This window comes from Conger conger, chromosome 7 (genome assembly GCF_963514075.1).
Source record: "Conger conger chromosome 7, fConCon1.1, whole genome shotgun sequence".
Lineage (NCBI taxonomy): Eukaryota > Metazoa > Chordata > Actinopteri > Anguilliformes > Congridae > Conger > Conger conger.
This window is the reverse complement of record NC_083766.1, coordinates 28,434,898-28,456,388: the sequence shown is the minus strand read 5'-3', so window position 1 is coordinate 28,456,388 and position 21,491 is coordinate 28,434,898. Positions and strand designations below refer to the sequence as shown.

Here is a 21,491-nt window from a genome sequence, read left to right as displayed (position 1 = left end):
TCTGCTAGAAAAATACACAGATGCAAATACACACACTCACACATGTATGCACACATTCACGTACACACACACCTAACACCTAACACATACATATTGTAATACCCAACACATAAAATGCCCACCAGAATTATTTGCATCCATAGAAATATATGAGCAAAACAGACTACTAAATATGCCTTTGTCGTTTACCAGCATGGCCAAACACACTCAAAATGTGAGATTTATTTTTGGTAAAATTGATCAAACTAATACAATTCTTCATAAACAAATTCTTCATATGTTTTCAATACTAAACTGTGTAACAGATAATGGGAACACTAGAAACAAAACCTAATTGACGTAAATTCACATTTCCATCATTTCACTTTTTAAAGCACTCCTCAAAAAGTCTTTAGGAACTGTTATGTGGTCATTCTCAACTTCCTGTTTCACAGGGATATATTGATGTAAAATGTCCACCATTAGAGCAGTGATGGAGAAGTTTAAAGCAGCTGAACCTGTCAGCCTAGAAGAGGCTGCAGGTGTGGAGGATGGTTCAAGAGGCAGAAATTCCTCCAAGGCACATCATGTTTGCATCCTGGGGCCACCATGTGTTAAAAGGCACAATTAGGTTGTCACCTCTATGCAAACAAACCATTTAGAAAGTTTCTCCTATCATCATACCGCAAGCTTAAGCATGGAGTTTGCTAAATGCGGCCGGAATTTAGATTGGAGCTGGGTGCTATGGCTGGCAGAGACACTTTTTGGCAATACATTCCTAAGGTGGGAATCAGAGGCATAGTTATGCAAAACAGAACCATATCCCCACTGTTAAGTATGGATCTGTGATGTGGGCCATGGGAACCATGTTAGTAAACATACTAGCCTCCATAAAATACGAGGACATTTTGGACCATAATCTGGCTGCCAGCACAGTGACCCAGAGCGGTCCTCATAATGTACACAAGAATGGTTCAGTGATGACTGAATCAAGGTTTTGCGAGGTGTTGGCTCCTGACCTGAACCTCATTGACAACCTGTAGGGTGAGCTGAAGAGGGGAGTCCCCAGGTGCTGGTCCAGGTCTCTGCAGGATCTGGAGATCCCTTGTCTGAAATCCCTTCCTGCAGTATGTGTTCTCCAACCTCATCAAAAATTGCAGGAGAAGACTGTTATTGCTGTTAGCTTGGCAAAGTGAGTGTAGACAAAGTGCTAAATACAGGGATGCCAATAATTGTGACACACATCTTCTTCAAAATAAAAATGAGTTTGCGTTAAAGATTCGTTTTTTCTCTGATCAATCAATGATATCACAAACTGTATAATTTTATCATTTTTCTGAGTATGGAAGACTGAATGTACTAGTATTAATTTTGCTCATGTTAATTGAGGTTGCCAATAATTCTGGTTGGCGCTGTACACAGTATACAGGCACCTGAATAAGCCCAGACAAACAACCAATAAAAAGACTCAAGTGCCTCAGTTTATTATGACAGGCAATGAAACTAAATACTAAACTAATACAAATAAATTAAATTACTGTTAATCTTTGTTAATGAAAATGTATAGCTGCCCCAAAAGCATTTTAGGTTTACATTGATAGAATTTTATGATTATTACAATGTAGTTGTTATATTTTATATTCTGTTAGTCAACCCATGAACAGTCAGTGTACATCTTGTGGCCTGAAGAACACTTTAGGTTTTAGATGTAAGATGAAACAATTTCATCAGGTTTTAAATAGAACATATATCTTCTGCCACATTTCCGTCTGCATTTACTGTTAAGCAAAAGTCGTCATGTAAATTCCCAAATTCCCAAAGACACGTCCAGCGACGCGGCAGCTTAAGCGCTGGCCGACAGGTCCCCTGCCACGCCCGAGGCCACGCCCCACGCGCTGGCTGACACACCTGCCTGGCAGCTGGGCTTTTCCGCTGAGTCAGACTGCGTGTCAGAAGAGGGCATTAGAAGCCCACGTAGTGATTTGTCGGTTGAGGTCACATGACAGGGGGCAGTGCGCTGAGGTGCCGCACGGCGGCTGAAGTGATATAGTGGCTGACTGCATTAAGATAATGGAGTTAATGAGAGGATCAGCTGGGGCCAGAGCACACAGATCTGCTGGTGCTACTGCAGCGAGGGTGACTTGGACATGGGATGTTCTTTATCGCTCTCATTCTCTCTCCCCCTCTATCTGTCTCCCTCTCAGAGATACAAACTGGCTTTCTCAGCGTGACAGGAGCTATCCGGCACTGCCCCAGCATTTTAATAAATGGATGTACAAGATTGACTCGCTCGCTGTCCCCTCCCTCTGTCAAAACAAAATAAAAAAAGAATCTATCGCTCCCTATCTCCAAACTTCCCCCTCTATCTCTTCTTCTTTCTCCTCACTTCCTCGTGCTATGTGTGCTCTCTCTCTCTCTCACACGCACACAAACATGCACACACACTCTCTCTCTCACACACACACACAAACATGCACACACACTCTCTCTCTCACACACGCACACGAACATGCACACACACTCTCTCTCTCACACTCGCACACAAACATGCACACACACTCTCTCTCACACACACACACAAACATGCACACACACTCTCTCTCACACACACACAAACATGCACACACACTCTCTCTCACACACACACACACAAACATGCACACACACTCTCTCTCACACACACAAACATGCACACACACTCTCTCTCTCACACACACACAAACATGCACACACACTCTCTCTCTCACACACACACAAACATGCACACACACTCTCTCTCTCTCACACACACACACACACTCTCTCCATCGCTCTCTACCACACACACACTCACACACACACACATTCTCTCTCACACACATGCACTCACACACACGCATGCACATGCACACACACTCACATACTCTCTCACACACATGCACACACACTTTCACGCACACACACACACTCTCTCCATCTCTCTCTACCACACACACACACACACATTCTCTCTCACACACACATGCACACACATTCACACTCTCTCACACACATGCACTCACACACACACACACATGCACACACACTCACATACTCTCACACACATGCACGCACACACATGCACTCTCCATCTCTCTCTCCCACACACACACACACACACTCTCTCTCACACACACAGCCACAAACTCTAACACTCATGCATGCACACACACTCACACACTCTCCCTCTCACTTGTATACACTCTCTCTCAAACACACTCACGCACACACACACACACACACACACTCTCTCTCTCTCTGTGTGAAGAGACAGGCTGGGCTCTTCCTGGTGACTTTGATGAATGACACGTCCCACAGGGATAGGTGCTCCATCTGCTCCCCCTCCCCCTCCCCCAGAGGAGCTCTGCCTCTGTCCAGCACGTTTCATCCTGACAAACTGTTTATAACTGCTGTTTCGCTCTCTGATTACAGCTCCCCGAACCCTCTCTCTCCGTCTCTCTCTCTCTCTCTCTCTCTCTCTCTCTCACACACACACAGTATCTCTCTGTCTCTCTGTCTCTCTCACACACACACAGTCTCTCTCTGTCTCTCTCACACACACACAGTCTCTCTCTATCACACACAGTCCCTCTCTGTCTCTCTCACTCTGTCTCTTGCTCTCTCTCTCTCTCTCTCTCTCTCTCTCTCACACACACACACACACACAGTCTCTCTCACTCTCACATTTCTCTGCTTTGTAATTGTGTTGTTTAGTATCCATCCACCCTGCACCCTGACACTTCACTCACCTTTCCCAGAATTCCTTGCAAGGTGAGGTAGAGAATTTTGCCTCCACCCACCCCACACACACCAGGTTGTCCCTTGCTTGCTTTGGAGTAGGCGGTGGTTATGGTGGTTGTCCCTTTCCAGATTAGCAGTGTGTCTCTCAGTTTGTACCCGAAAGGGGTTAAATGTGGGGGTAAAATAACTTTGAATAAATAAAACATGGGGACCTGTTTAGTGGCATATGGGCTGGTGCTGCCGTCCTGCATACTAATGAAGCCATTCTGAGACCAGCAGCTGACAGGAATGTAGATATCAGCAGGCTGGGAGTGACAGGGCCATGTAAAAACCACACAAGTCTGTATGCACTTTCAGATATTTACAAGTATTTCCTTATACGGAGCTGCCTTCCTAAAGGCCTTGTGTCATGGACCTGTTCTCTGGTATATTTCCCTCCCTTAACTCAAATGATCACCCTCAGCGTATTGTGTTTCACCTTGGACACCACATGCATTTCAATTTGAGTAATTACATGTATTTTAATACACTGTACATATGTACAAACATTTTGTATGTATTTATTACACAGATTTTACCTCATATATTAATATACATATATATAAAAAGATATTGTTAAATAAAAAATATTCTGAATTGGCCATGTTTGCAAATTCATGACGTGTATTTAGATATATTTAATGCATGTGTATATGTGCTTACATGTAATACATACGTTTAAAAATATATTTAAATATATGTTGTCAATTTATGTATTTCAGGCATTACACAAATTATTAAAATAAATTATTACGCGATTTATTTAAATAGATTTTTTATTTGCTGCCTTTATATTTAAATAGAGTATTACTTTTCTGTATGGATTGTGCTGGTGTGAACTTCAGAAAACAAACTTCATGAGCTCTGTACTCAGTCTCCCATCAGCCACTTTGCCTGTTGAATGCAGCCCTGATGTGATGTATCTTTGTTTCCTGAAAACATGAGAAATCTCACTTCAGCCTGTATTCAAAAAGCAGTGCTTATGGATCAGATTGACCCCAGTCCGTCCTATACTCAATTGTAAAAAAGACTGATCTTAGATCAGCACTCCTGCTGTGAGACACGTTATGAATCCAGGCCTCAGTCTTCTCATATTAAAGATACCGTAAGGTCTTATGATGTCATACACAGACGATTGGTCAGTGTACAGTTAAAATAGGCATAGAGATAGACAGTAAAATAGGGACTGGGATATAGAGTTTTCAGAATGTTGTGAGGAGCAGTTTTGCGTCTCCACTGGCTGCAGGAATGCAGTGTGTGGAGCTAGCGGCCGCCCATGCTCAGTGGGGGCAGTGTGTCTGTGCGTCAGTAGGTCAGTTTTTGGGAGAACCCAGCGCTCGCTGAAAGACGGGCAGGGTCTCGGGAACGCTACAATCTGTAAATTGATATAGTGCTGCGCTCCGAAACGCATGCGGCTCACCAAAGCTGGCCCTAAATTAAACACAAGCAAGCAGGTGGGTGGCCACGCAATCCTCATTTAATGAAGGGTCGGGGAGAAGGGGGGTGGGTGGGAGGGGAGGGGGGCTTTTAATTTGTCTTACAAGAGATGTTCAAACACGCTCTTAGGCCAGTGCAGCGGCCGCTCCGGTGATGTGTCCGGGACCGTAAGACAAAGGCCAGTACAGTAACAAGAGCCGCAACGCGGGGAAGGCTAAGAGCCGGAGAAATCATAAGAGCTTATTTTCAGTCTTCCTCCGCTCCCTCTTTCAAACCCCATTACTTCTCCTTCAGGATCTATTGATCCGCCCGAGCGCAGGAGTGGACAGGAGGGTACGCGGCTAGCGCTTATTCAAAACGCCGCACTTACCCAGAAGCGGCTCGCCCTTAATTAACCAGCCGAACCCGGTTTGGTCTTACAGGGTTGTGATAGGAGCGTTCTGCTGGGAGTAAATTAAGTGGAGTTACTCAGTTCCATGTTGAGTGATTGCCTAATATACTTACCCTACATGCAACAATAGCGCACTCTTATATACTGTGCTAGGAGGCTAAAAGGTGTAGGTGCGGGTTGGCTTTTTAAATGGCCAGTGTGTCTGCATGTGTAATGGTGTGTGTGTGTGTTTCTGTGCATGCATATTTGAAAGTGTTTGTGTGCACGTGTGTGCTGTATGTGAATCGATCTTGCGTGTGCGTGTCTGTGTGTGCATGTGTGCGCGCGCACGTGTGTGTGTGTGTGTGTGTGAGAGAGTGAATCACATTTCTCTGCGCTACTCTAAGGCCCTAAAGGGACCGTTTGTGTCTATTGTGTCACCAGAGCTGATCAGATGATCTCATGAACTTCCCCAGCGTTAAACCTGAGCCCTGTGGTGCAATCCATCGTCGTCCGTCTGTCTGTCCTTTCCTCGGCCGGTCTGTCTGCGGGCCCGTCTGCGGCGGATGTGTCCTCTTTATTTTGGCAGTGGTTGGAGGTATTAATACTATAATTAGCGACTTAATTAGAGTCGGGAGATGAGTGACAGTTTGAAGTCAGTGAGTCAGACACAGGACTGTGCGTGGTGCTTGGGGCACGCAGTGTGTAAAAGCTCTTATAGAAAACACCTCGGAGAGCGTCTGTGAACCAGGGCGAGGGCCCGGTCTGTGGCGGGGTACGGGGGCGGGATTAGTCACGCTAATCCCCCCCACCCCCCCACCCCTGGTGACACGGGCCCGATGTGGCCCCCAGGGTCCAGGGATTAAGGAAACGTCTCAGTGGCTGAGTGGATTAGCGCTTGTCGTACACCGCCGGGGCGAGGGAAGCCTTTTCAGCACCGGAGGCCCGGAGAGAGAGAGGACGGGCACGGGGCGGGGACGGCCATGTCGGCCTTTGTGACACCTCCGAGGAAGGGGAGGCCAGTGATGTCACCGTATGGGACACGCTCTCCGGGTGGGGCTGTCAGTCGTGCTGGGAAACCTCCCGGAGTGGGCGGGGCGAGCGATGTCAGAGCACCCCGGGGGAACCCCAGGTTAAGGTCAGAGAACGGGATACGAGGTCACCAGTCATTAGTGAGCACACTAGTTTGTACGCAGCGATTTAAAAGAAAGCGATTTAATAACCGAAATGAATGACCGTGACCTTTTCTGCAGTATAAGTGAGATAGCCGCATGATTATGTTTGATTGTGTTTGAGTTTGAGTTCCAGGAATTGATCATTTGTTTATTTATTTAATTATTGTTATTATTGGGATCACATTTGTCACAGGTGAGACTTCAATAGTATATGAGCGTGATGTTCAGTCCTACCTAAAAAGTGAAGTTGTATTACATTAAATATGATTTATCTGTGCGGCATGCATAGTTTTATTCAGGCAGATGACTGTGTTAGAACACTGGTCTGAGCAGGAAACGGCCCTGTATTCGGCAGAGTGTGTTCTGCATTTAGACTATATGTAAATGCGGGGCTTAGTGCTTACTCTGCATATGCTGACATTTCTCCTCAAACAAATAATGTCAATAGCACATCAATAAAGTGCTGCTAATTTTTACAAGCCGTCCCAGTGCGCCTGCCTCATCTGCACATTTTTCCACATCAAAGTTCACGATCTGGCTCCGCTAATCTGGTATTAAAATGAAAAAGGTGACCTTGTCCAAATTAATAAGTGAGTGTAGAAATGTGCTTTCAACATATGAAAGGTTAAGCAAAGGTCACCTCAACTGGGTGCACCCTCCCCCCCCCCTGCTCTGACAGATTCCTTAGCCCTGCACCTCAGATCTCACATCTCCCTTAAAGGCAGCACAACACCCTGCCAACGCTGCACAATACACACACACCCACACACACACACACACACACACACACATATACGCATACACCAATGTTCTCATGCATGCACACAAACACAGACACACACTTGCATGCACATATGCAATAGCACCTGCACGCACATACACGCTCACACAACCTCACACGTACCCCCATGTACGCACATATACACGCACACACATAGTTCCACACACGCACACACAAAGAAACTGCCCTGCCATATTTGTAGCATTGGCTTTTCTCACTCATAGAGCTGGTCTTACTCAGTCATAGAGCTGGTCTTCCTCACTCTCAGAGCTAGTCTTCCTCACTCTCAGAGATAGTCTTCCTCACTCTCAGAGATAGTTATCCTCAGGCAGAGCTGGTCTTCCTCACTCATAGAGCTAGTCTTCCTCACGCAGAGCTAGCCTTCCTCACTCTCAGAGCTGGTCTTCCTCACTCTCAGAGCTAGTCTTCCTCACTCTCTGAGCTAGTCTTCCTCACTCTCAGAGATAGTTATCCTCAGGCAGAGCTGGTCTTCCTCACTCATAGAGCTAGTCTTCCTCACGCAGAGCTAGTCTTCCTCACTCTCAGAGCTGGTCTTCCTCACTCAGAGCTAGTCTTCCTCACTCTCAGAGCTGGTCTTGTGCTGGTCCGTGTACGTGTTCCTGACTGTGCTCTATTTCGCGCTGGCTGCTTGCTCTGGCTGGCTTGGCCTGGCTGATCTCTAAGCAGGTGACTTGATTACGCTGAAATCAGGCAGAAAATGTCGTCTTCGGGCCACTCAAGTGAATCAGTCAAATTATCGAGTGGCAAAACTAATGCGGTGCCTGGGGCCAGTGGAGCTGCCACTTCCTATAAGTCAAGCCTTCAGTCAGTGTAAAATTGTTTTTATTTTATTCTCTGTTTCATTTATTATGGCTATTGGAGCTAATCCGGGACGCAAGCCGCAGCCAGTGCTCCTGTCACTATTGTTTCTGCTTCTACACGCCTGTTTTCACACCGAATGCTTCTGCCGCCACCCCCACCCCCCCCCAACACCCACCGCCTCAGTCGCCAGCGTTGATGTGAGTTTTCAGAGCGAGGGAGTGACTGGAGACCTCTGCTGTGCTCATCGATCACCTTCCGCCCGCTTGGACTGACCAACCAGGGGCCGCCGGGACCAGGAAGGGCCTCTGCTTCTGCTTGACTGTTCGCTCTCGCCTTTCTTCTACATGACACGCTCTTTTAAACACAACAATGGAAAAAAGGGCCTCAAATGTGCTGGGATTTGCGGAATTCTTTTAGGGAACATGATGAATGGAGACACATAACTTACCTATGCCAAGGCGAGGCAGGTTTTTTTTTTTTTTTTTACATCTTAAACCAAATTCTTTGTTTTACCTAAATTATTCAGGCTGCAAACAGGCACACACACATGCAGGTTGTTTTATGCGTTTCCTTTTTTTAAATTTGATAAATCTGGTGACCTGTCGGGCGTTCAGACGGCCGGCTACAGGTATCTCCCACGGGTCCCCCCAGTGGATGGGAGGAGAAAAAGCAGCTCTGCTCTCCTGTGGCTTTTTAAAGGAAGGGGAATGAAAGCGCGAGAGCTCTGTGGAATGCAGATGTGAGGCAGGAGCCCAAGGCTGCCGCTGAAGTTGGGCCTGTTGCTCGTGGTCGAGCGGCGGAATAAACAGCAGATGTCCCGCCGGGCAGCAGACAGGCTGTTTTAATGATCCACACACCCAGGACTGCCTTTGAAGCCGGAAGGAGGTGAAACCTTTGTTCTTCGGTAATTAATGGTATTAATAAGGGTGGTCGATTACCGCTAGGCCAACAAGCAAGACGGCTAACAAACAGAAGCCCAAACAAACTCTTCACAGTCAGAGGATATTTCTAAAGTAAAGGGCAACAAACATCTCTTCTGGCCTTTGATGAAGGTTTGATTATACTTTGTTTACTTAGAGAGACAGCTGCTATTTCTAGAGCACAGGAATTCATATTTTAATTGCAAAATCTCAATCAGTTTCAGATCACAAGATTCAGTGGGTTGGGCAGCGCCATTTCCCAGCAATCCAATAGGATAAGTTAGATATCAAAGGCTGTTTCTCTGGGACTTCACCTTCTCCCAGACGAAAGAGCTGTTGGGATATGTGTGTGTGAATGTATGAGTGATCATACCTATGTGATTGTGTGCGTAGGTATGTGTATGAGTGTATGTTTGTGAGTATGTGTAAGTATGTACAGTACTGTGAAAAAGTCTTAGGCACCTGTATAACATTCTGTACAGATAAGATTCTTTCAAAAATAATTCAATGAAAGGTATGTGTGTGTGTATGTGTATGTGAGAGTATGTATGTGATTGTGTGTGTACGTATGTGTATGAGTGTATGTTTGTGAGTATGTGAGTGTAAGTGTGTATGTGTATGTCTATGTGAGTGTGTGTTTGTGTGTGTATGTGTATGTGAGAGTATGTATGTGATTGTGTGTGTACGTATGTGTATGAGTATGTTTGTGAGTATGTGAGTGTAAGTGTGTATGTGTATGTCTATGTGAGTGTGTTTGTGTGTGTATGTGAGTGTGTCTGGTTGAGTGTGAATGTAAGAAAGGAAATGACAGCAGGGTGATGTTCATGCTTATCTCTGCACAGCAGGGGTTATTCTGGGTGAGGAGTACACAAGGAGTAGAGAGTTACATACACACACCATTACTGCTACTACCTGTCCAAATGGCCTGCTAGCACCCAATAGCACAATCATACAGAATAAAACAGTCTTCGATACTCTTTGTAAGTGGAAAATTGTATTTGACTTCAACAAAAAAAACACAGTACATCTTAAGACATTGATTAACAGTGTTTCCTGAAACACTGATTAAAAACACGAAAGACCATTACAATGTGCCTCTCATTGGCAACCACAGTAAAATACATTATCACTGAGGGTAATATACACAGACATTCGAAAAAACATCTCTGCCATTCACAGAGAGGAAGAGATACATATGCAATATTATAACAAATGCACAATGAGAACCTGTCCTTTATGCAGAATAATAAATAATGTAAATTAATAAGCATTAGAGAGGGCCATTTAAAATGTGATTGCAGTGGTAAACCATTACTAATAACGCATATGATTAATTAGCCGGACTATAATTCATCAGAAACGGTTCCAACAAATCAATCTTTATATTGTATCTTAAGATACACTTTCAAATATTTACATTCTCACTACAGGTATTATAAATGTTACTGCTGCAGTTTCGAAATGGGCCAAAAGACTTTGAGGAGGTAGAGAATGCACCTTCTTCAAATTAAAGACTTTAATGCATACTGTGCTGTGTACCTTTAAAAAAACGTCATTAATATCACCAGAGTTATTCTACATCCTTTGTAACATGTTAATACAGTCATACCCTGGAGCTAACACAGCAAGTCACAAAATAAAAATACAACATGTCTTAGTTAATTAAAAAACAAAGCGGAGAGAGAGAGAGAGAGAAGGGGAATGAAAGAATGAGCGAGAGAGAGAAAGAGAGCGTAAAAAGTGCTCTCCAAACACTTTCCGATCCTCTTAGACTTTGAACACTTGGCCCATTTATTTCTGCTTAAGTTGTGGATATTGGGCGCTAGGCCATGAGAACTCCGGTGGGTATGTCCATGAAACATTAACCACTTCCTCAGGTCGAAAACACGCCTGGAATCAGCACTGATCCTGAGACAGAGGGAACTACGGTACAGACAGGGGAGGGACCAGAGTATGATGCACGCACACACACACACACACACATGCTCATACACACACAACACATACATAGCCATAAGCATCCATGCTGTAGCTGTCTATATTTAATACTTGTATATTATTGTGTTTGTTTGTACAAATGTATGCATGTGTGTACATATGTATGCGTGTTTACATGTGTGTATGCGTGTGTGTGTGTGTGCATGTGTGTGTGCGTGTACGTGTGTGTGTATATGTACGTGTGTACGTGTCTATGTGTGCGCGTGTGTATTCACGTGTGTATGTGTGCGTGCGTGAGTGTGTGCGCCTGTGTGTCTGCGTGTGTATGTACGTGTGCATGTGTGTGTGTGTGCGTGTGTATGTACGTGTGCATGTGTGTGTGTGTGCGTGTGTATGTACGTGTGCATGTGTGTGTGTGTGCGTGTGTATGTACGTGTGCATGTGTGTGTGCGTGCGTGTGTATGTACGTGTGCATGTGCGTGCGTGTGTGTGTTTGTGCGCGTGCGTGTATGGCCCCGCTGTCGGGGTTATTAATCAGACCTTTCCCTCCCTCCCACTCCTGCGCTGTGACACGGCTACCACTGATGATACGTTCCCCTCCGAACGCCCACCCAACGCCCCCACACTGATTACTGCCCCAACTGAACACAAGCAAATGTAAAAAAGCATATCTCACCCGTGGAAGCTCTGAACAGACCCTGCTGAGCTCTTTACTCACAATTAAAAATGCATTATTGCCTAATTCTGCCTCCTCCAGTCCCTTCACACACCGGGGTCAGAGCTGATAATAATAACAGTTGTGGGCCCGGAAGAAGGAGAGAGAGAAAGAGATTGGTACAGCAGGGAGTTAATTAACGGCTTATTCCCCATTTGATAAAAGTAATCTTCTCTCATTGAAGTGTAATTTTACCTTGATGTGATATAAAAACCCGGGCTGCCGCTGTGTGCTAATTACGCGCTGTGGCCGGTGGCCACTCAGGGGCGCAATCACCGCCGGCACGAGCGGCGTGGCGCGCCCAAACGCCCCCGCGCAGAACGCCCCCGCGCGGGGCGCCCGGAGGGGCAACGGGTCCGCGGGACGGCTCCGCCGCGCTCCAGCGCTCCGGCGGAGAGGAGGCCGGAGATCGCAGAGTCCCCGCGGCGGCACGGGAAAACCTGCGGGATTTCTGGAAACCATCTTCTGAAAAGGGACGCCTTGCGTGCTTTACGTGGGGGGGGAGGAAGGGGGTATCGTTCGGTGTGCTGTACCTCGGTGTGGCTGTGATCCTGTGGCTGGCAGTCCCAGCCATACTTAAAAATGGATATCAATATTTATTTATATTGCCGATGCGTAGTTGCACAAACTGCACAGTGTGAATCCGACTCTTACGGAGTCCGTATGGTCCCAGCTGGGGTCATGCGTGCTCTGTTCGAATGAACACTTTTCACTGTGCATCGGTTGCTGGAAAAGTTAGGAGTTGAAACAGAAATGTGTAATGACTGTCTGTGTCATCTCAGCCGCTGCAGCACATTCATCACGCGTGTTGTGCCTGGCGTGTGATTTTATTGATAAAGTACTACACGCTATCGCTCGCCGAGCATCGCCAGGATTGGGCTGAAATGACGCTAAATGCATTACCCAGGTTCCCCAAGCATGTAGGCATGACGGTAAACATGGAATTTGCATCTGATATGTAGACAGAGACGTACTTTAAAAATACCTGGCAGGGTGCTTACTGTGTACTGACAATGCATGGCAGCAAAGAGATATTCCCTTTGGACATAGAACCGTTTAACTAATACGTACAGTACTAATGCAGACAGGCCTGAGCCCACAAGTCTTTATTCCAGTCCCCTAAACTGTCTGCAATGCTTGATAACCGCTGTGGCTCCCTCTGCTATTTGCATTTTATCTGGCGTTTTGTCCGTGTTTGAACCCTGCGTGTATTTCCCTCGCCCGTGTGACTGTAGTTTCCCCTGTCTCTCTTCCCCGTCACGTCTGTCTGTCTGGAGAACAGACCACCGGACCGTTTCCCCCTTTAAACACGGCCTGTCTCCGACAACTGCTGTCAAAAACACTCGCTTCATTAAGACTAATTACAGCCTTTCACGGTCCGAACTCAGTACTTATATCTGTATTTCAGGGGGAAAGTTAGTATCGATCACGGCAGCATCATTTCAAAGTCTCTTAAGAGCCTAGGGACGAAAACATGAGATGCCCGTCTTTAGTGTAATGTGGAGTGCCTCGTCGAGAGGCCCTGACTGTAGAGACAGGAGCGGACTGTATAAAGAGTTAATCTCATCTGCATGTATGACGCGTATAGGATGAAGAGACTGATGGCCCGTGACTTCAGGAAGCAGATTATGATTGTACAGCACTGTGTGTCTCTGCTGGGTATTCAGTGTGAGGTAGAGTGATAATAATATGCCTCTTTGCCTTTATTACGGAGCGCCAGCGCTGCACAGTGTTGCTAATCAATTCCCCGTGTGATTACGGCTCTGCAGCGAGCCGCGCTCTCTTCCTCTGTGGGCAGATCAGGAGGCTGTTTCTGTGGTAGGCAGGGGGCTTAGGCTTTGGCCCTGCTCGCCGCTGCCTGTTTCCTGCTATTTCCTCAGGTAACGGACCTTTCTGCTCTCCCAGTTGCCACATCAGAGACTTTAACTTGCAGCTCACTGGTTTACTGCTCGCTTTCGTATTGTGGTGATCACACACACCTACCCACACACCCAGGCAATCCCACTGCACACAAACACAGGCAGTCTTACCACACGCACACACACTCCCACATACACAAACTCACATACACACAGACACAGACACACACACGCATGCTCACACACATACTCGTACACATGCACAAACTCACACAAACTCACATACACACAGACACAGACACACACACGCATGCTCACACACATACTCATACAGACGCACACACGCACTCACACGCTCACACTCTCTGTCACACACACACTCCCACATACACAAACTCACATACACACAGACACAGACACACACACGCATGCTCACATACACACTCACACACACATACACAAACTCACACAAACTCACATACACACAGACACAGACACACACACGCATGCTCACATACACACTCACACACACATACACAGACACACACACGCATGCTCACACACATACTCATACAGACGCACTCACGCTTACACTCTCTGTCACACACACACACACACACACACACACACACTCACGCAAACACCTGTGGAAGGGCCCCGGTCCCTGGCTCCATGGCCCTGCTCCCCTCCCTCATGCTAATTGTGTTTGAGGGCTGCGAGCCTCAGTAATGCTGACTTTATTAGTCACTTTCATCCTGTCCTATTTCTGCCGTTCTCAGTGCGCTCTGTGCCAGGGATTGGATTACGCCTTGCAGCCCCGCGCCTTTGTAGTGCCCTCGCTTCGTCCTCTCGCTGCTCTTAGGAAATTCCAAAGGTGAATAAAATACGCCGCCTCTCCTCTGTCCTTTTCCGCTATCTGGTTTTACTGAAAGTGTAGAATCAGGAGAGTAATATTTATTCAGCTTCGAATAAAAGACCGTGCCTGTCTCGCCCGGCTCGTCCCCTATCCCAGCACGCACTTGATACTTTGAGAGAACACGCGAAAGAAAAGGCCGGGTTCTCAGCTCTGAAAGGGAGAAACGGTAAATGTAATAATGCGTCCGGTTTGAGAACAGAGATTCGCCGAGTTCATCCTTTATGTGGGAGAAGAGGATCTCGCCGGACCTGTTCTCACTGGTTGTTTGTTTTTTTTCCCGTCTCTCTCCCCCCTTTTATCTGTGCGCTCACCAGCACAGTCAGACCTCCTTTCTCCCTGTGATCGAGTCCTTATAACTCCTTATGAATCCTTCCAGACTCAGTAGAGACAGCGTAACACAGTGTGAGTGTGTGGGATGAGTGTGGGCTGAGTCTGTCGAGTGGCTGCCTCTTTTGACACAGAGGAACGCTCATAGATTGTGCAGTTAGAAAAAGGCAAAACAATCATTTGAAGAGAAATGCAATCTGAGGATAAGTAAGTGGATAAAAAAAGCTCCATGGTTGGAATCACACATCGCACCCTCGGGAGCTGCAGCATTGCATCCTGGGAGGACACTCCGCTGTCACCCAAGACACGATGACCTGTTTTCTCACCTGAGAAATACCCTCTTTTCTCACCATAGATATGTCTTATTTTTCCCAGAATTCACAGGAGAAAAGGTCGGGTGGAGGTCATTGTTCTCCACATTTGACATTATGCGCCACACCAATGACATTTGCCCTGTTTTTACAGACTCCTTTCACTGCCATCAATCAATTAACATTTCCAAATAAAACAGAAAAAGACAGAGACAAACAGGAAGCTGGATGCTCTATGTTTTTTTCCCTCTATTTTATTCTCTGGTGGAATTGTTTCCCACACAGTAATCCTCTGTAATATACTGACTGTCATGTCCAACAGGATATGAAAAAATAAATTGGCAACGTTGTGGTTGAAGAGTTTGGGGCAGGGGGGGTGGGGAGGTGGGGGAGGAGGGGCGTGACTGCGTACCTGTGACATCACAATGGGCCTCTGTTGTCTGCGGCGACCAGGTTAAGGAATAACTCCCAGATTGGTGTGTCTGATTAACGGCAGGGGAATGAAAGCTGGCTGGGCGTGTCCTGCCCTTGGTCACGGGTGACCTCTCTGCTGCGTTCTCACAGGGTCCGGAGAGAGACCGGGTCCTTTAAAACCGGGGCCGCCGCGTCCCCCTCGTCTCAATCGTTATATGAAATGCAAACAATGTGCAATCTATCTGTCCACTCTTTCATCTGAGGCCTGTCTCCGCCATGGGTCACCACTTTAGTCAAACATCAATTACCCCCTTACGTTTTTGCTCTGAGCTCCCTTTTTATAGCGAGTACGCTCTTAATATTAAAAAGAGAAAAAAAGCACACATGTAGACAAAGCCTGGATTGTGCATTTTCCACTTTTATCATTTTTATGTGAGGATGGTTGACTTTTAATCCCAGTCGCTGCTCACTTTCCAATCTCCCCAACTCTCCTACCCTTTAAGGTTCATTACATTTATTTAGCGGACACTTTCATCCAAAGCAACGTACAATGAGTGCATACCAAAGGTCATTAGAACAGCTACAGAACAGGTTGGATAAGGTACAATTCACAAAAAGAATCCGTTGTCTAGCCGAGAACATCAAGTCTAGCACACATGGCAAATAGGTCAAGTCATTTACTAATAAGGTAAGCAACTACAGCAGCAAGATAAATCCGAATGCAAATGTTACTGTCCTCGATTTAGTCTAGTCTTAACTCATATGTCCCGTTGTTTCACTTTAGTTAGCACAGGAACACTCGTACTTGAGCCCTTCTCCAGGAAATCCCTCTCTCCTACACAAGCTTACTGACACAGCACAAATGTCAAAACTACACCGGAGAGTCACTTCCTCTTTTGAATGACACTTTATTGTGCCTCTTGCATGCAGCTATATCCAGGGCGACTTGCATTACATAGCTACATTATATTACATTACCGGCACTGATCCAGAGTGACTCACAAGGAGGAAGATTGTGTAAGCATCAGGAATACAAAAGCCCAGTAATGGAGTGGAGGAGGAAGGCACTGTAGGCATTTTCGTATCCAGTAACTGTATGAAGTAGCCGACCAAACTAACAACTAGCATTGTCAACAAAACAAACAACAAAAAATAGTCACTTCACTATTATTATGAACATGGGAGTTTTTAAAAGTACAGCAAGCCATTTTTAAGGTGGACAGCTAAAGAGGGTCTGGGTTTGGGAGCCAACAGTGAAAGAGCAGGCTTTGGTCTGGGTTCGGGAGATGGCCAGTGACCTTGACGTCTTGACAGTTGTGGGAAACTCATTCCATCACCGGGGGTGGGCCAGGATTGGGATTTTCTAGAATGTCCACTTTGCTGAAATCTGGGAGTGGTTGCTTGAGAGTCACACACTGAGTCAGACTGCAGACATCTTCTCAGTTTAATACGAAACATTCACACGCAAGACCGTACTGTAGGCGCAGAATCAAAAACATGGGTACGAACAAGGAGAGAATAAATCCTGCACGCGACCCTTGTACCCTGGTGATCAGTTTTTATTAGTGCCAACACGTGGACTATGTTTTATTCCACAAGGTTTCCATCGGGAAAAGGAAAGCTGTCTGGTTGCGAGTGAAAATATGAGACCACGAGTTACATGTAAACCTCTTTCCTCCTCATTCTTACTGGTGAGGAATCCATTTCAACCCAAAAAAAACAAAAACTTTTTTTGTGTCATCAGCTGGAGAGAGAATCACAGAGGTCCCACATCGAAGAATTTTCCATGCCAAATTCCGGCCCCGTCTCGAAGAACTGTGTAATCCCACAGCGGGGACAGATTTGCGAGGCCTTCTTGGCGACTGCGTCGACGTTGTCGTACATGTTTCTGTCAGCTGTTTTTCCCTCTCTGTTCTGCGGCCGCATGTCGGCGGTTAATTCAGCGCTGAATAAGAGGCTGGAGTTTGCCTGAAAGCGGCAGCAGCAGCTGGGCTTCTGACAGTCTGTGGGATTAGGCTACAAAATTAACTCATAATAAAATGAATCAATCATTGTGACATTTTGTTTAAATGTGGCTATTGAAAACATTTCGCCTGTTTCCTCGGGCGCGCTCAGTTGAAGGGGCCGGGACGCTTAAAAATAGAAAGGCGCCTTTTTTTTGTGAGGTTCATTTATCTCCCTCTCGCCGTGCCTGTCTTTATTTTTTCACATTAGAAAGTGTACGGGATTATTCGCTCCGCTCGGAGCGCGGGGACCGAGCGCGCTGCCGAGCGGCGTTTAGCGCGAGAGTGCCGCACGTCACGCGGGAGAAAAGCCCAACACCGGGACTCCAGACAGACACAAAGAGCCCGCAAAGAGCTACCAGCAACTCCGACACGTATGTCACATACCACTTCTCTAATTTACATATTACCCCCCCCCCCTCACTCTCATATACCGTTTGGGGCAATTTTTGAAAATAAATGAGATCAAGGTGACATATACTGTCTCGACCGAGGGGGAAAATGAAGGACAGGCATCTTTTTGTCCTGATTTGCTGGGAATTTAGATCACAGCACAGAGAGAGCCGGTACGCAGTCACTTAATGAATCACTTAATGTAACTCTCCATTGTTTAATTGAATTAATTATTGGCTTAATTGGGCAGAGTGATGATGGCTTCCGGCTGCACGGTGCTTGATGAGTTGAAGGTACAGACGGAGGCGGGAGCGGCAGTCTCTCCCGGGACAGGTGGGGGGGTCTCTGTGTTAAGTACCCTGAAACCGAGAAGCCCCCAACTCCAATGGCAACACCCCCAATTCCCATGGCAACACCCAACAATCCCATGGCAACACCCACAAATCCTGTATGCCCTTTACTGAACCAGTATTGTAGTCAGTGCTCGTTTACATTAAGTCGTGTGGCTGAATAATAATTAAATGCTGTTTTCTGTGCTTTTTTGAAGCTCAAACTCCCCTCCACAGCCAACTGTCTAACTAGGAGAGACGCACACTCACCTGTCTAACTTTGGGATATACACAGTCACCTGTCTCACTGTGAGGCACTCACCTGTCTATCTGTCAAGGACAGGTCTCACTGTGAGAGACAGCACTGGTTTCATTGTGCGAGATGGCACTGGTCTCATTGTGAGAGATGGCACTGGTTTCACTGTGAGTGATAGTACTGGTCTCATTGTAACAGATGGCACTGGTTTCACTGCAAGATGACACTGGTCTCACTGTGAGAAACGGCACTGGTTTCACTGTGAGTGATAGTACTGATCTCACTGTAAGAGGCAGGATTTGCTGAAGTACTGGGAGGCATATGAGAGCTGTTGTTATGCTGTTTATCTCGACCTTTCCAAGAGCACACAAAATAGCTGAACTTTGAGTGATGCAATCAAGCATCTAATTGATTGAGTCAGTAAATTATGGGCTTGGGTCACAGACTCAAGCAGTTAGAACTGCACACTCTTTAGCCCCGCTTGGCTGGAACAGGAAAGCTTGAGCAGTATACAGTGATGTGGCAAACAGGATGTGTGTGTATGTGTGTGTGTGTGTGTGTGTGTGTGTGTGTGTGTGTGGAGAGAACAACTGTGCTTCTGAGAAAGTTTGGTGTTTTATCGTGTCTTTTCAGGGTTATGTGAGGGTGGTTTAATTATGATGATGGTGTAATAGGGCTGATTGAATGGTAGTGTTTTGAGTGTGAGATAATGTAATGGCAGTGCTGTGAGTATTAGAGTGTGGTGGTCATGATGGTGGTCTGAGTATAGGGCTGTAGTGTCAAATTGGTGAACTGATGGAATAGTTGTATGTGCTGAGAGTTTGGTATGACTGTATTTGGTATGATGGTGTTTTGAGTATGAGAGCGGGGTAGTGATGGCGTTGTCATGACGTGAGAATGTTGTCCTGCAGGGCTGACTGCAGCGGCCATGGCGGAGGCTATGAAACTTCAGAAGATGAAACTGATGGCCATGAATAACCTGCACGGAGCCGGCAGCCAGAATGGAACTGAGTCTGAGAACGAGGAGCTGAACTCCAATGCAGGTCAGAACCTATCTAATGTAGAGTTACACAGTGATACAGAACCTCTCCTCTAATGTAGAGTTATACACTGAAACAGAATCTCTTCTCTAATGTAGAGTTACACACTGAAACAGAACCTCTTCTCTAATGTAGAGTTACACACTGATACAGAACCTCTTCTCTAATGTAGCGCTACACACCGATACAGAACTTCTTCTCAAATGTAGAGTTACACACTGAAACAGAACCTCTTCTCTAATGTAGAGTTACACACCGATACAGAACCTCATCTCTAATGTAGAGTTACACACTGATACAGAACCTCTTCTCTAATGTAATTACACACTGATACAGAACGTCTCATCTAATGTAGAGTTACACACCGATACAGAACCTCATCTCTAATGTAGCGTTACACAGTGATACAGAACCTCTCCTCTAATGTAGAGTTACACACTGAAACAGAACCTCTTCTCTAATGTAGAGTTACACACTGAAACAGAACCTCTTCTCTAATGTAGAGTTACACACTGAAACAGAACCTCTTCTCTAATGTAGATTTACACACTGATACAGAACCTCTCCGACTGTCGAGCTACTCACTGATACAGAAACTGTCCTGTAACGTGGAGCTACATATCGACTGTGTGCATCTCCTCTGATGTTATATTACACATCAGTGCAAAATGTATCTTTTCATGTAGAAGTACACAGTGATACAGGTCACCTTTTCTCATACAGTTATTCCCTATTATGGATCCTCTCCTCTTATGTAGTTGCACACGAATATGGAACATCTTTCTGATGAAGAATTACATACTTAAGTCTGTATTTGATAAGTGAACATAAGCTTGCCCAACCTCACATACTGTATTTTCAGTGATATTCAAGTGTGGAGTCTGTGATGGCAATTCAAACGTCTTCATCTTTCTTTAATCTGCAGTACATAGCACCTGGTTACAATCCAAGTTCTGTTTAAGCACTTCACTTACTTTTCTGTGTGTTCTCAAGTTCTTCCAGGGAATGCACATGAAGTATTTGCAGGAAGGAAAGATGAAGGCTTTGGAATACCCGTCACAGTCCCCAGACTTGAATATTATTGAAAGTGTGGAGAGATCTTAAAAATTCAGCACCTGTGGGGACACCTCCAAATAGTTCGGAGCTAAAAGAGTTCTGCAAGGACGAGTGGGGGAAAAAATCCCTTAGCAAGAACAAAAACACTTAGCTGGCAACTGGAAATGTTTCAGAAGCTGGTTAAGGTCTGCCAAAGTAGGTGTTTCTACGCACTAATTCACAAGGTGCCCAAGCTTTCCATGTTCATTTTCATTTATTATTTTGAATCTATAATACATGCTTCAAATGCTTAGAAATCTTGCTTACAATTTTGTAGAAGGATGTCACTTTTAACTCACACAGGTGAGGTCAGCTTCTGAAAATAAATTTGAGGTCAGCCTCCCTTCAATTCAAGGTTCACTGTAACATTGGCCATGGGTAGCCAAACTTTTGATGCGACTGATATGGCTGTGCTGTGAATTATCTGTGTGTCTGCTCTTTGCGTTAGCTCTGGGCCTGTCCTTTGGGCCTGCAGTGCGTCTGCGCTCTACTGTATCCCTATGCTTTATTCTAGCAGTGTGTCTGTGCTTTAAACAGGTCTCACTATGACACAGTCACACACAATAAAAAGGTTGAATTGTTAAAGTGGTAGTTAAAGTCAGATAGCATTTTA

General features: G+C 45.8%; 1 protein-coding gene across 3 annotated transcripts in view; it reads left to right on the top strand.

The window, feature by feature from the left end:
* The window catches only part of dacha (dachshund a), a 159,785-nt gene that overhangs the window by 78,076 nt on the left and 60,218 nt on the right, over positions 1-21,491 (top strand). For all 3 annotated transcript variants that reach the window (XR_009709094.1, XM_061247553.1, XM_061247552.1), the window contains exon 3: positions 19,655-19,786. Coding sequence is in view for 2 of the 3 variants with exons in the window: in XM_061247553.1 (XP_061103537.1) it covers positions 19,655-19,786 (132 nt within the window). In the remaining variant the exon portion in view is untranslated. The remainder of the gene's footprint in view (positions 1-19,654; positions 19,787-21,491) is intronic.